Raw genomic sequence first — 14610 nt, forward strand, 5'->3', positions numbered from 1 at the left:
TAACAATCAACTGCTATCACCTCTGTTTTCAACATCGTATCATGCTGCTTTATACAAGAGAGTTTTTTATTAAACAAACACCATAGTGTTCCCACAGCCTCAAGAGCTAACAAGAAAACTGTGTCTGATAAAGTGACTGATGTCGCCCATTTGTGCTCTGATACAAAACCTGTGCAAAGTCACCAGGGCTTCCTGTTCTTCTCAGACAAAGCAAAGGACAAGTAGGACAAAAAAAGATTTGTGCTGGCCTCATACAGTACATAGAAACAAAAAAGTGATGGATAAAGAAACTGAAAGTGCTGAGCCTAGTCAGGATAATGGACTTAAAGAGATCACAGCAAGACCAGAATGGGACAATAAAGTGCAATATTTGCTAACCTGCATAGGTTTTGCTGTGGGACTCGGTAATGTGTGGAGATTTCCATATTTGTGTCAAGTCTATGGTGGAGGTAAGAGCCTTTCACTTACATTGTGCTGTTAACTATTAGTACAAAAAAAGGTTAAGTTGGACAGTCCAGCAAGAATCTGGCTTTTCATTAGCTTTTCCCCAACAAGAAAGTATTCACAATAAATTATTGAAAGTCTCCCCTCTAAAAAGCTACAAAGTTGCTCTTACTGGCTGTTATTCAAAAGTGTATAATTCATTTTTCAAATATTGCCTTTAATGCCTTAAGGTAAGGTAGGCAACTTAACACCAATATACATATCAAAGAGAATTTGCATTATCAACAACTAATATGTCCACACTACACCAACAAACATATGCTAACATTAACATGCATATAGTCATACCATGTTGTTTTTTACATTGTTGTTTTTTCTTAAGCCTTTATTCTTACTTTTTCTATCTTGCCAAGTGTATCTCCTGGCTGAGAAATAGATCAAAATATTACTTGATGTTTCATGCTATAATTATCTTATTTTCCGAATATACACAATTGACAATTCCAATTTCCAACAACAATAAAAAAAAAAAAAACATGTCAATTATCTTGATTAATACGTAAACAGTATGAAATTAGAAATAAATTATAACTGCAAATCACTGTAATCACTGTTAAATAAAGAGACAAACTGACTCTCAAATTATATTCTTAGTTTTCTGTCCCTTTCATTCTTAAAAAAAAAAAACAAGCAACTTGAATATTTTAAGTCTGTTCATTTCCAGCGAGGGTCAATCTAGATGAATGTCTGACCAGAGGGATTTTAATATGTTACTTCGAATTGATGATTGATTTAGAATGATTTAATGACATATAATACTGCAGTGATAATGCCTCTGAAGCATGTTTTTTGTAAAACGTAATTCCTTACATTTCCTTCATAGCTGTGGTTGATAATCCCTACTTGGATAGTTAACTGTTACACAATGGATACTTTATTGATCCATGAAAAAAGGACAAAATTAATTTACTCAATACAGTGGTGTACAAAATATACAGTAGATTAGACAAAGTACACTATGTTGGGTGTTCAGATCTACTGCTTGCCCTGAGTGAGTGCGATAAAGCTCTGACTGTTGATAAGAAAATGTCCAGTAAATGGGAACTGAATGACATTCAGCCATTAAGGAAATGCGACTGTTTTTTCTACGATGAAGTCGGTTTCTTACAGGAAATGATGATGTTCTGATTTTTGTTCAACTATTAAATTCATACTGGTCAATATTGTCACTTAAAATTTGCTTTATTTCAAGGGGCTTTCCTGATTCCTTATATCATTGCCTTGGTGTTTGAGGGACTTCCTCTGCTGCATATGGAACTGGCCATCGGACAACGGCTCCGCATGGGAAGTGTTGGCGTGTGGAGTTCGATCTCCCCATATCTGGGAGGTTTAGGTGAGAATGCCTAGCACTAATGAACCAATTCTAGACAACACTCAAGAAAGCAAACAAAAAGGAATGTGCTATACAACACAAAGCTATGTAAAACTTCTGTATGATTACTGTGAGGTCACTCCCATCCATAACATACATATATTTCTTGGTGAATTAATGAAAATGTGTACACACAGGTGTGGCTTCCATGGCTGTATCCTTCCTAGTTGGTCTGTTCTACAACATGATCTTGGCCTGGATCCTCTGGTATTTCTTCCACTCCTTTCAAAGTCCGCTGCCCTGGAGTGACTGCCCATTGAACTTGAACCATACTTGTAATTTTTACATTACAATAATGTACATCAGCAATACAGGCTAAATAATAAATCAAATAGTAGATGGAAATTCCCATTAATTAATCATAATATGAATAATGTTTTTGACACAGGCTATGTAAGTGAATGTGAAAAAAGCACACCGGTGAACTATTTTTGGTATCGTGACACATTGAACATAACCCCAAACATCGAGACCAGTGGATCCTTGCAGTGGTGGCTCGTGCTGTGTCTTGCATCTGCTTGGTGCATCGTGTACATATGCTTCATACGTGGAATTGAGACTATTGGAAAGGTAATATTTCACTTATTTGATGTAATTCAACAAATAATTTATATTGGTATATGTTTGTGCCATGAGAGTAACAGTTAGAGATTCCCATGATATAAAAGACATATGAATATGAAATTCACCATGCAAATGTTATAAAGCTACCTTTAACAGCCAGTAAAACTGACGTTCATCAAAATCACGTTTTTTCACATCCCCGTAGAGGCTGAATTAGAGGTAACAAAGGTGATGGATGGAGGATTGTTGTTCATTATTCAAACAACTGAAAGTAACTACAGAGTTGTAGAATTAGTAGAGTTGTAAAAGGGTTTTCTAACCTTGAGGCTCCAAACAACACACTTACAATATGACCTGCACTTTGATAAGGCAATCTCACTGATGTTATGTAATTTCTACAACAGATCTGCAAATAAATACAGAAGCTGTTAGCAATCAACAAGATTTTGGTATCGGAAACAGTCTGGTTTCAGCTTTAAGTCAGTGTAGTACTAACCTTATTCACATGGGCTTTGGATGCATGCAGCATAAATAGTCTGTGTGATAAGCAAAAGTGGCGTGCAATCCTGGAGCCCATTTGTTATCGTCAAATAACAATTTAACTTTTTATGAGCTTTGTTTTTTCAGTGTATCTGCCTTCACATGCAGAAATCTGTTTATACAGACTAAATGAAAACTTTTCTCCAACTCTGCTGTCATGTCTCAAGTTGCTCATTTGACTGTTAACGCTGACCAGAGCCATGAGAGGAAGTCTTGGCTCATTCATCCATTGTCTGTTACTGGTTACAGTGGCAGCCCTAAAACATTGGCCATTGCCCCAGGGTCCTAATCCGTTGAAAGACGATAGCTGATGGTTTCACATATTGGGTGTTATGAAATTAAATGGGAGTGCATGCCAAAGATTAGAGAGAAAATTCTAAAATGTTTTATGTTCATAGGCAATATTTAATCAACATCTAAACTTTTTCAACAGGCCATTTATGTGACTGTTACCTTTCCATATATTGTTTTGACCATCTTCTTGGTAAGGTCCTTGACTCTGTCTGGGGCTACTGATGGCTTAATATATCTCTTCACACCAAATGTGAGTTTGTCATTTGTTTCTTATCAAAATAAGACAAGACTTACTTCTTTCTGAAATCTGATATCTCTAAATGACAAATTAATGTGTTCACCTCAGTGGGAAACGCTAAAAAATCCTACAGTCTGGTTGGATGCTGCAACTCAGATTTTTTTCTCCTTGTCTTTGGCCTTTGGGGGACTCATTGCTTTTTCCAGTTACAATGCTCAGAAGTAAGAAAAGATTTAACTTATTTCTATTAATGAAAGAGTGCAAATTTCTATGAAAGTTTAAGAAAATAAAAGAAAACTGAGACAACACCTTGTACTTGCAGGAACAATTGTGAGAGAGACGCCCTAATTGTTGGATGTGTGAACAGTTTCACGTCAATATATGCATCGATTCCTATTTTTGCCATACTTGGATTTAAAGCAAATGAAAACTATGATGCCTGCAAAAATTGGTAGGTATCATTGAGGTAATTACGGTGTGCCATAAAGGAAATCCAGTTTGATAATTATACAGTTTTATTATTAGATGTGTAACTGATAATTATGTAATTACAAGTTGTCAGACCTCTGAGCAATGCGACTGCTGTGACTATACTATATATGCCACTTCAGTAATGGGCAAATACGTTTTAAAACACAATGTTTTTACCTAAATAGATTAATGAATTATTCATATGCCTGAACATTCTTTTCTATTTCCCTAATACTGAATAAACACATTTTTATAATCAGTAAAGTTTGTAGTAGTAGTGTTAACTGCTTGATTCCTTGTTGATTTTAGGAACATACTTAGATTGACCAATGCATTTAATATTGGGGATGAAAACATAACTCTTGAAAACTACAATGACTGGTTAAACTATCTCAACACAACTGATCCCTCAGAGGTCCAAAGCCTCGATCTCAAGACCTGTGATCTACAGACTTTCCTGGACCAGGTAGTAGCATCTGTTACTACTAAAAGTATTTCTGATTTTCTCAAAGTGTTGTGAGGACGTTGTGTGTGGCCTGATGCAAAACATTCTACCTGTAGAGTGCCACTGGAACCGGACTGGCCTTCATTTTGTTTACTGAGGCAGTGATAAACATGCCAGGCTCCCAGGTGTGGGCGGTGCTCTTCTTTGTCATGCTCTTCAGCCTGGGCCTGTCATCCATGTTTGGAAATCTAGAGGGGGTCTTAACTCCACTGTTGGACCTGCACATGGTTCCGTCCTGGATGCCTAAGGAAATGTTCACAGGTAAACTAAGTTTTCTATTTTAATATTACTCTAAAGCTGACAATATATAGTGCAAAATACTTTATGTAAATGAGTTATTATGAAACTCTTAAACTAAAGTCATGATCAAACAATCAAACATTAAGACCAAAAAGGCCAGAAAACTAAGAATATAATTTGAGAGTCAGTTTGTCCCTTTATTTAACAGTGATCACAGTCAACATCTCCTACATTTTCCTTTTTTTTGCCTATAGGTTTAATTTGCCTCACCTCCTTCACTGTTGCCCTCATCTTTACTTTGGGTTCTGGAAACTACTGGCTAGAGATTTTCAACAGCTATGTGGGATCCATGCCTCTGCTCATCATAGCATTCTTTGAGATCATCAGTGTGGTATACATCTATGGAATAAACAGGTAATTACAGGTAACTGTAATTCATGAAATTATTATTCTTGTAATATTACAACATATCTAAAGTGTTTCCATTTGCCCACAGGTTTAATGATGACATTGAATGGATGACAGGTCGGAGGCCAAACATCTACTGGCAGGTCACATGGCGCTTCATCAGTCCTCTAATGCTTCTGGTGGTTTTTGTGGCATATGTCATAGTTGAGGCTGAAACACAACCAACATATAATGCTTGGAACCCAGATTATGTAAGAAACGTCTTACAGTCGCTCTAGAACATTACATTGTAGAATCTATTGAATGTGGCACAAAATAAAACAAAAAAGACACTGACTTTCCACTCCATTACCCTTACAGGTGAATTTCCCCCTTGCTGATGTGCAGTACTATCCTGGTTGGGTTTTTGCCATATGTGTGCTTTTATCTGTCCTTCCAGTTGTCTCCATACCTCTTGTGGCTCTCTACAAATTCACGGGCTTCCTCAAGAACTACATCATGTACAGGCACAACCAAAACCCATATGCAGATGAACTGTAACTGAAAATCTTTCAACATTTTATCTGCTTGGTGGTCAGGAATACTTGTGTAAACATATTTTACTGATTATCATCATCATTTTGTTTTCTATCTTTTGTATTGTATTGCATGCTTCTAACTACATTAAAGCTCCAATGACATTTTCATTTGTTTAGCATACTGGCAATAGCAGCGGTAATTTCTGTATATTCGCTAAAATTAAACACATTAATTTTGTCTTAATTTAGACTAATGTATTCATGTTGTTCAAGGAAATTCAGCTGTCACTAGATCAAATAAATTCAGGACAATATCGCTGAGATAAACATTAACAGGAGAATCCTAGAGGCTAGAAGTGAATATCAGTTTTGTGTTAATATCTGATTAAAAGGAAGATGACAGTTCATTTCCCGTGTTGGTGTTTTGAATGGGGACAAACAGAGTGTGATGAATAACTTTTCTGAATGGTTCGTGATAAGCACATTATTAATGCTTTTAAAAAAATACAGTGGTTAATAATACAACTGCGGAGAAGCAATGCCAAGGATACAGGATGACATTTGTTGCAATGTTTATATGTTGCTTCATTATTGTTGCCATAACTTCCTTAAAATAATACTATTAAAATAATGCATCTTCTTGTAAATCACATTCCTGTCTGCGTTTTCTTATATGATACAAATCTGCTCTATACTCTGGGTCTCGTGAAAGGCACTATATTAATCCAATCTACTATTATTATTATTATCATCATTATTATCATTATTATTATCATTATCATTATCATTATCATTATTATTATTATTATTATTATCATTATTAATGTTACTGCCCTATTTTACCTGCACGCGTAAAGAGTGATGCAGTGTTGCATGAGTCCTTTATGTAACTTTTTTTGCATGTCAACAGTGCATGTGGGTGTATGCGAGTAGCAGGACTCGACGGTGCATGCATGTGCTCACTGACCATGCGCATATGTGTGTGTGCATGCGTGTGTATTTTGAGTCATACGAGTTACACGGTTGTCCTTTTTGTGGTGTGGGTGGACAGTGATATTGTCTCCCCGGAGTCACGTGCTTTGGAATATGCTGGCTGCCTTTGTTGCCTCTCTGCCTGTTCTGCTTTTCTGGCACTTTCATACAATGGTGCACTTGAACACTGTGATGTTATTAAGCCTTTCAAACTACTACAGCTTGAATTCCAGCTCTTAGGAAAGACTAGCATCCCAATGTAGGATACATGGCACAAGATACATCATCGAGGAAGAACAGAGAGGACTGAGTGTAACATCAGATCAAAGGTGATTGGCCTTGCACTGACTTTAATGAGAGTGTTTTAATTATCGTCAGTTTAAGACTGCATTTATAGAGCTATGCTAGTTGTCAAGCTAATGCTATTTTCACTATTGCAGTGTCTGAATAACTTACGAAATAGTTTTTTTCTGCTTCACAATCTGACAGCCATTGCCTTTTGTATCTTTGAAAAACACAAAATTGATTTTGACTGAAACTCTGTGACTTAGATATGAAGTTGGTTACTTAATAATGATACAGTGTTGCATACACAAAGCAGTATGGCAATCAGCTGAGTTCAAAAGGACATGGCCAAGTTCTGTTGCATGAAGTGGCTGGTTTGGAAAAATAATTTGTGATTTCAATTAATCATTATAATATTGCCACATGTTCATTATTGGTACTGTATACAGATGCTTACCTTTGTATTAGTAAGTAAATAAGCAGTAATCTTATCGGCCTAAGTGGTGTGAAACAATCTTGTCAACATCAAAAACAAAGTAAACTAAGTTTCTTTCCAAACTTCTAAGTGATGCTGTGACAGTAGTACAGTAATAAAAGACTGTACTATCATCAATGGGACAAGGGTGCGACAAGTTCAACAGTTTTTTAACCAATGTGGTCCTACTCTAGACAATGTCCCAGCGAGCAGATGCCTCCCAGTGTGGCGGGGTTGTGGTCGAGTTTGAGTCTGACGATGTCAGGGATGCAAGATCTAAAAAAGCTAGGAGTATACCAGGTAAACTCAACTTTAAATCCAACTACAATTTGTGGAATATGTTTGTAGCATATATCATGTAATAATATTTTTATGCATTTCCTTCTAAGGTTCAGCTCTTATCTACCTCAAGGGTCCCAAGTTTCTCATCTATGTCAGTGGAGCATTGTCAATGTGGGTAAGAATCATTTCCTGAGGAAACAGATTCCTGGAGAAATATATAAGACATCGAAACTTAAATAACTGCAAGGTAGTCTACCAACTGTAAACTGTGTGACAGTATACAGACAGCACCATGCAAAACAACACCTAACATGTCCTCTTATGTTGTGTTAAACAGGGTGACCGCATGTGGCACTTTGCAATCTCTGTGTTCCTGATTGAGCTGTACGGCCGTAACCTGCTGTTGACTGCTGTGTTTGGATTGGTAGTGGCTGGGTCAGTGCTCCTACTTGGGGCTTTGATTGGAGACTGGGTAGATCGCAATCCCAGGAATAAAGGTATGAAGAACATTTTTGAAACCATTTGAAAATTTTAGCCTGCAGTATGCCATAGAACAGTGATATAGATCAGTGGATCTCAATCTTGGGCCCAGATGTCAGCTGGCTTCCTGTGTCAGCAGGTGGTAAATTGCATTTCCCTCATGTCTGAAGTGCAAATCATTCACTGACTTGATAGCTAGCAGGGCCAGCAGGACTCAAGGCACAAGGTTGGCAGCCACTGACTCATATCTGCAAAGGCAAATATTATGTTCTTTATCAGAATATACAATCTATGTTCTGAGAGTCTAAAACTGTTTTTTGTCCCTCTGTTTTTAGTTGCACATGCATCTCTTTTCATTCAGAACATCTCAGTGACAGTATGTAGCATTGTGCTCATGTTGGTGTTCTTATATAAGCAAAGGATTGAACAGATCTGGGATGGATGGCTTACTGTGAGTAGACACTACATATTTGACTAATAATTACATTTCATAACTTGCTACGATATTGGTATACAAAGATATCACTCACCATCATTATTGCATAGAGGAGTTATTGCTGCTGTTGTTCCCTCTGTCCTCTGTCACTGTTGTCTCTGCTTCTGAGTTTGTGGCTACTCTGTGCTGTCATAGTAACATGTTGCATCGCAAAACTTACACAAGGTGGTTTGTTATACGGTGGTGATCATCCTGGCAGATGTGGCAAACCTTGCAAGCACCGCACTGACCATTGCCATTCAGAGGGACTGGATTGTGGTTATCACAGGCTACAACCGAGGTCACCTAGCTGGTGAGGGGATCCATTCTTTGTTAATGCACAAATTAAATGGTATGAAATATCTATGATGGGCTTGTATCTGTGGGCGTGCATGATACATATATATGTTTTACAGGCATAATCAGATATTGGCCATTTCTGCTCTTGCTGAAAGTCCTCTAGTGGAAGCGCATTAACGTCTGTGTCTTTGATCCTAACAAAAGGAATGAATGCGACCATGAGGCGGATAGATCAGGTGACTAACATCCTGGCCCCACTAGCAGTGGGACAGGTCATGACCCTGGCCTCCAATGTAGTTGGCTGTGGCTTCATCCTGGGCTGGAACCTTGTCTCTCTTATTGTGGAGTTCTTCTTTCTGTCGCGGGTGTATCGCATTGTCCCTGCTCTTTCAATTAAACCACCAGTGGAGGAAGAGGATCAAGAGTATCTGGAGGGCAGAAGGTTACAAGGTAAGGACCGATCAGTGCTTTAAAGATTTCTAAGCTCTGCTGTATTCCTAGATTTTCATATTCACAGGCTTTGTGAATGACTAAAAATGTGCATAAAAGCCGGTCAGCAGTCCTACACATACCAAGAGAAATGTAGATATAAAAATGAAAAGGATGCTCTACAACTGGCTTCAGTACATTGGGCATCTAGTTCATAATATACAGTAGCACTTTATATTAAGGTATACATAAATGTTTGTAAATAGGTAGTAAGGCCCGCATAATTCTTTACACAATGCTTACTGATATAATTAGGGCTAAATTACACATTTAATGAGATTAGATTATGAGATATTTATGAGCAGATAGTTGTTAACAGACTGCTTAATAACATTAATAAAAACCTTATGAGTTTGCTAGTAAGCCAGTATCTAGGGTGTCTAAGGTGGGCTTCATGAATGTTGTGAGTTATTCAACTCTATATTATACAATGGTGGACTCATTAAAAGGTATCACAGAACGAAAATGTGAAGCGTACATTACTTGAAGATGCAATCCTCACTTTGTGCAGAGCAGCCAACTGCAACAGCCTGCATTCAACATGCAGCCCAAGTAGATTAGTGTAGAGGGTCTGTATTTTACAGATTTTAACAAGACATGGAGAAGAAACACCAAGTAAGGATAGGGCCTTTAAATCTGAAGTAACGAAGTGATGGATGACACTCCTCTTTCTCATCAGCTGAAGGTAACGTTGCACAGCCTCTGCCTCTGACAGAAGGTAACTGCAACACAAGCCTGAACCTCAAAGAAATCACCAACCTGCCGCTGTGTTTCCGGAGGTTTCGCTGGCTGGTGAGCACCTGTAAGGACGGCTGGAGAGCCTACTATCGCCAGCCTGTCTTCCTGGCAGGAATGGGTCTGGCTTTCCTCTACACCACAGTCCTAGGCTTCGACTGCATCACAACAGGCTATGCCTATACTCAGGGCATAAGCGGATCTCTCCTTAGTCTACTGATGGGTGTATCAGCTATAACAGGGCTGATGGGAACCGTGATGTTCACCAGACTAAGGAAGACCTATGGCCTGGTTAATACAGGCATAATCTCAAGCTGCCTCCACCTGGGCTGCTTGCTGCTGTGCGTGTGTTCTGTGTTCGCCCCTGGCAGCCCTATGGATCTTAGCTTGCTGATGCCTGATGTTACCTCCAACTCCTCCACTGAGCTTGGAGGGCTGGCAAGCCAAAGGCAAAAACACACTTATCCTCTGAGGGGAGGCACCAATCAGCCACTGCTACCTGATCGCTCCTCCATCCACTGGACCAACAACACTGTGCTTTTTGACAATGTGCCCTCCGGTACAGCACCAGAATCTTACATCTCCATTATCCTGCTGTTCTTGGGTGTTATCACAGCGCGTATTGGTGAGTAGAAAGACATCCAAAGCTGACTTGTTTCAATAGACACCAAAACTTAAATGATAAAACTATAATCAAATACAATATGTGAGAGTATTGTCAACTGTAGAACCTGACCTATATTGTCATGGCACATATATCAGCCAATGTTAGATGATCATGAATATATTGCTACCTATGTTGGGTAATGAGTGACAGGAAATAGCAGCACAAAAATGCCAAAGACATCTAAATTAATTAAGAAAATGTACGGTTGCATGGTCAATCTACCAGTGTGCACTGTGCACAAAAAAAAAAAAAAAACGTGTTTCACTCAGTGCATATATTGCTGGACACTGCAGTATCTGTATTTGAATGTATTTGCATTATTACTTTTTATTGATAGTCATCAGCAGAACTGCAAAGTGCATTTATAGTTTGCATTAGGAGTATTTAATAGTTATACATCAGCAGTCTTTAGAAAAATGTTGATGTCAATATCAGCCAAAAAAATTATAGTATAGTCTCTTGTTAAGTACCCTTGTAAAACAATTATTGTGAGAAGAGCTCAATAAATTTCAAGCTGTTGTGAAGAAAAAGCCAATTTAACTGCCAGGTCAACCTTTAAACCCCAGTTACATCTGTGTTTTAGGTCTATGGTCCTTCGACCTGACAGTGACCCAGCTCCTGCAGGAGAACATCTGCGAGTCTGAGCGGGGCGTGGTGAACGGGGTGCAGAGCTCAATGAATTACCTGATGGATCTGCTTCACTTCATCATGGTGATATCCGCGCCACAGCCACAGCACTTTGGCATCCTAGTTATCATTTCTGTATTATTTATCACCACTGGGCACACCATGTACTTCCTGTATGCACACAAAGCCAAGAGAAAACGCAGCCTCGACACATAAGGAGCAGACATTGCCCACACATCCAGGCATGAGATGCTAAACCAGCACTGATTCCACTCTGCACCTGTGAAATGAATGTCTCCCTCCTGTTCCTTCAGCAATCGTATTGCAACACTCCACTCCCTACTTAGCCATTCATTTCAGCACAACACAGCGAGTGCCTGTCCCACCTAGGTTGCTTTCTTCCTGCAGGGCCATGTGCCATAGCAGCAAACAAGAACTCAGGTGAAATAGAGTGGGAGACACGCTCTCCCGTCGTGTACATAAGTTGAGGTGGCTACAATAAATGCAGCAATGGCACCTCCAGGGGAATTGTCCTACTCTACCATACTACAGGACATGAGGCACCAGCACATGCCTTTGCAAACCCTGTAGGATTACTGCAAGACTTTCATCAAACAAGCCTGTTAACCTACATAGCTTTTTTGGATGGGAGGGTGGATGGATGAAGAGATTTTTCTAACCTTCACTCAGTAAAGAACTGGTGTAGAGAGAAAAATTTAACAGTGATACATGAAAATACAAACAAGACGAGACAGTACTTCTACAAGTGGCATCGATGTTACTGATCCGTCCACTTGGAAATACTCCAGGATGTCCAAAAAGGAACATAAAGGGAACTTGATGTGAGATTGTTTGAGTAAAAAAAAATCAGAAAGGCAGCCCCCCTTTTAATGGACAGAAGTGAAAGTATTTCCTTCCCCTGGTTTGTTTCTCTGTGGATGAATCAAGCAAACATTTGCCTTTCTTTTTATGCATGTAAAACTGGGTTATGGATTACAACAAAAACGTTATCACATCACGCCATGTACTTTAGTCAAACTTTATACAAACTATTTTATTCTAACTGCTTGTGTACTTAGATAAATTAAAATAGTTTCCAAACTTTCTTTCCTTCCCATATAAAGAGTGACATTAATAGTTTTATAGAAATCCTAAAGGAAAGCAATCTTCATTTTGTGACATGTTTGAAATCAGTGATAGCTATATGTTGATAGCAAATGTCGATCACTGCCAATGGCAGTGTTGTATTACACTTTGCTTCATTCTCTTGTAGTTCTGATGAACTAAACATTACCTTACCTCAGCTAAGAACACGAACACTGTTGGGAATATGACTTGGGAATTACTCTCAGCTACTGTATGTTTTCATATCTCCTTTCATGTACGGTGGAAAAGACATCAAAGTTTAACCTTCTGTCATACAACCAGCAACACTCAATATATTTGTATAATTTTCCTGTGAAATTTCTGTATTGCATGTGGTCCTTATTTTTCAGACTGATAATTATGATAATAAAGATGACTGAAGATGATCTCTGGCGTGTTGAACCCTGAGCAGAATAATCAATAAATAAATAAGGATAAACTAAACTGCTACACAGGTCACACGAGATGAATTTCTGCAAGGCTATGTCATCTGAGTACACTGCGAAATACCAGTCCTGACATTGTAAATCCTTGTAGCCTCATCCAAAAGGCTGATACCTAAATAAAGACGCCAATTGAACCTTCACAAGTTAATGTTAGTACTGGAATCATTCCAATAAAATGTACAGCCATGTGGTTTTGTTACTGTCGGTCCCTTGTAGAGTCCGTTTATACATTTACAGAATTCTTACCCCCCAAGGTGCCATTAGAAATTTTGCTGACAACTTCCTTTTAATAACCCCTGAATGTGCAGTCTAGCTACTAGATTGCCTGTACAACCTGGGATACTGCACCAGAGATGGAGTTAATTCATCAGCCATCAGAATAAAGCTGTATGCAGAAATACGCATAGTGTAAAGGGGCGCCTGCAAGAAGAGGAAAATTGGATATAAAACATTTACACATTATGTCTGTGTTGAGAACATAAACATGTCAAAGGCAGGGAACATACAGTCACCACATGCAAATGTAATGGCTTTCTGTGGCCAGTAGAGGTCAATGTTATACTAAATGGCCATACCCAAGCCAGTATAGAGCAGCTTCAGGCCTTTATGAATAATTACCATAGAAATGAGATGCAATACACACACAGCATCCTTACACTGCGTCCTAATCCTCTTTCTATAAATTGTCAGAACCATGTGAGAGTGATTACGACTCTACTATCATCCAGAGGAGGACATATGAGGACATATGAGGGTGACAGAATAATGGAAACATAAGAGGGGAAAGTATCCAGAAATTAAGGACATAGAAATCCAGTCTGATATTCTCATCTGCTACGTCTGATATCACCACGGTATATAAGCTCATTTTAAAATCATATTATCAGTATCCAGACACACCAGTAGTAACACAACACAAGTATACTGTATACAGGAAGCCACTAAATGATTGGTGCTAAGAAAGTCAGAAGGTGTTGTTATATATTGCTTTGGGCCACAAGCACAAACCAGTAATAGCCACACTGCACATCTGGGGTGCTTCAGATTTGTGTTTTTTCCATTTGATGATGAATCTGACCATCACTAGAAATCCTTTTCCCAATGCAGGCATCCCTAACTCAATAAACTAAATGAAGGATGTAATATTTCCATCACAATCATGGGCAGACAGTGTGTAGTTACCTTGGTAATGCCTACAGCAGGCTGGTAAAGGCGACCGGCCAGGAAGAGCTGTTGTTGGAGTGGGAGGTTGTTTTACTGGAAGCTGTACTTACAGCAACACTGTGGACCTGATAAAAATCAAGCTTGAAAATGAATAGATTTACAGGTTGGCTGTCATTTTTTTTTTTTTTTTTTTGCCCTTAGTGTAGTGCAGCACTTGAGAACCACATTGAGCCAGATGAATAAAAAGCTTGCAGAATGTTACATGAATTGCTGCTGGTGACGACTTTTACTGCCTTTTTAATGAATTATGGAGGTCGCAGAAATACATTTTGAGCAAAACCACAGTGGAAATGAAATAAAATTACACTGAATAATGTACCTGGCATTACAGGAATTTAAAGAGAAAAAAAAAT

The 14610-nt window shown here is 38.6% G+C and overlaps 2 protein-coding genes and 1 long non-coding RNA gene across 3 annotated transcripts; 2 read left to right on the plus strand and 1 right to left on the minus strand.

Moving 5' to 3' along the window:
- Positions 1–46: 46 nt before the first annotated feature.
- Positions 47–5691, plus strand: LOC119006583 (sodium-dependent neutral amino acid transporter B(0)AT3-like). The gene is made up of 12 exons (XM_037075457.1): positions 47–449; positions 1697–1837; positions 2014–2151; positions 2265–2446; positions 3414–3524; positions 3621–3733; positions 3835–3963; positions 4293–4449; positions 4545–4749; positions 4983–5142; positions 5225–5387; positions 5497–5691. The coding sequence occupies exons 1-12, from the start codon at positions 140–142 to the stop codon at positions 5674–5676; spliced, it is 1989 nt and encodes a 662-aa protein (XP_036931352.1). The 5' UTR covers positions 47–139; the 3' UTR covers positions 5677–5691.
- Positions 2421–8969, minus strand: LOC119006584. Its single transcript, XR_005070842.1, has 5 exons — positions 8679–8969; positions 5223–5346; positions 4999–5127; positions 4539–4731; positions 2421–2435 (listed from the first exon to the last, which is right to left on the minus strand). It is a non-coding gene; the product is annotated as an uncharacterized LOC119006584 (long non-coding RNA).
- On the plus strand, positions 7584–12064 carry si:ch211-254p10.2 (solute carrier family 40 member 1). The gene is given in 8 exon segments (XM_037075456.1): positions 7584–7686; positions 7776–7843; positions 8006–8165; positions 8484–8599; positions 8810–8936; positions 9128–9414; positions 10112–10772; positions 11398–12064. Coding segments are annotated over 8 exon segments (1782 nt in total). The 3' UTR covers positions 11658–12064.
- The last annotated feature ends 2546 nt before the right edge of the window (positions 12065–14610 follow it).

This window comes from Acanthopagrus latus, chromosome 17 (assembly GCF_904848185.1).
Source record: "Acanthopagrus latus isolate v.2019 chromosome 17, fAcaLat1.1, whole genome shotgun sequence".
Classification (NCBI taxonomy): domain Eukaryota; kingdom Metazoa; phylum Chordata; class Actinopteri; order Spariformes; family Sparidae; genus Acanthopagrus; species Acanthopagrus latus.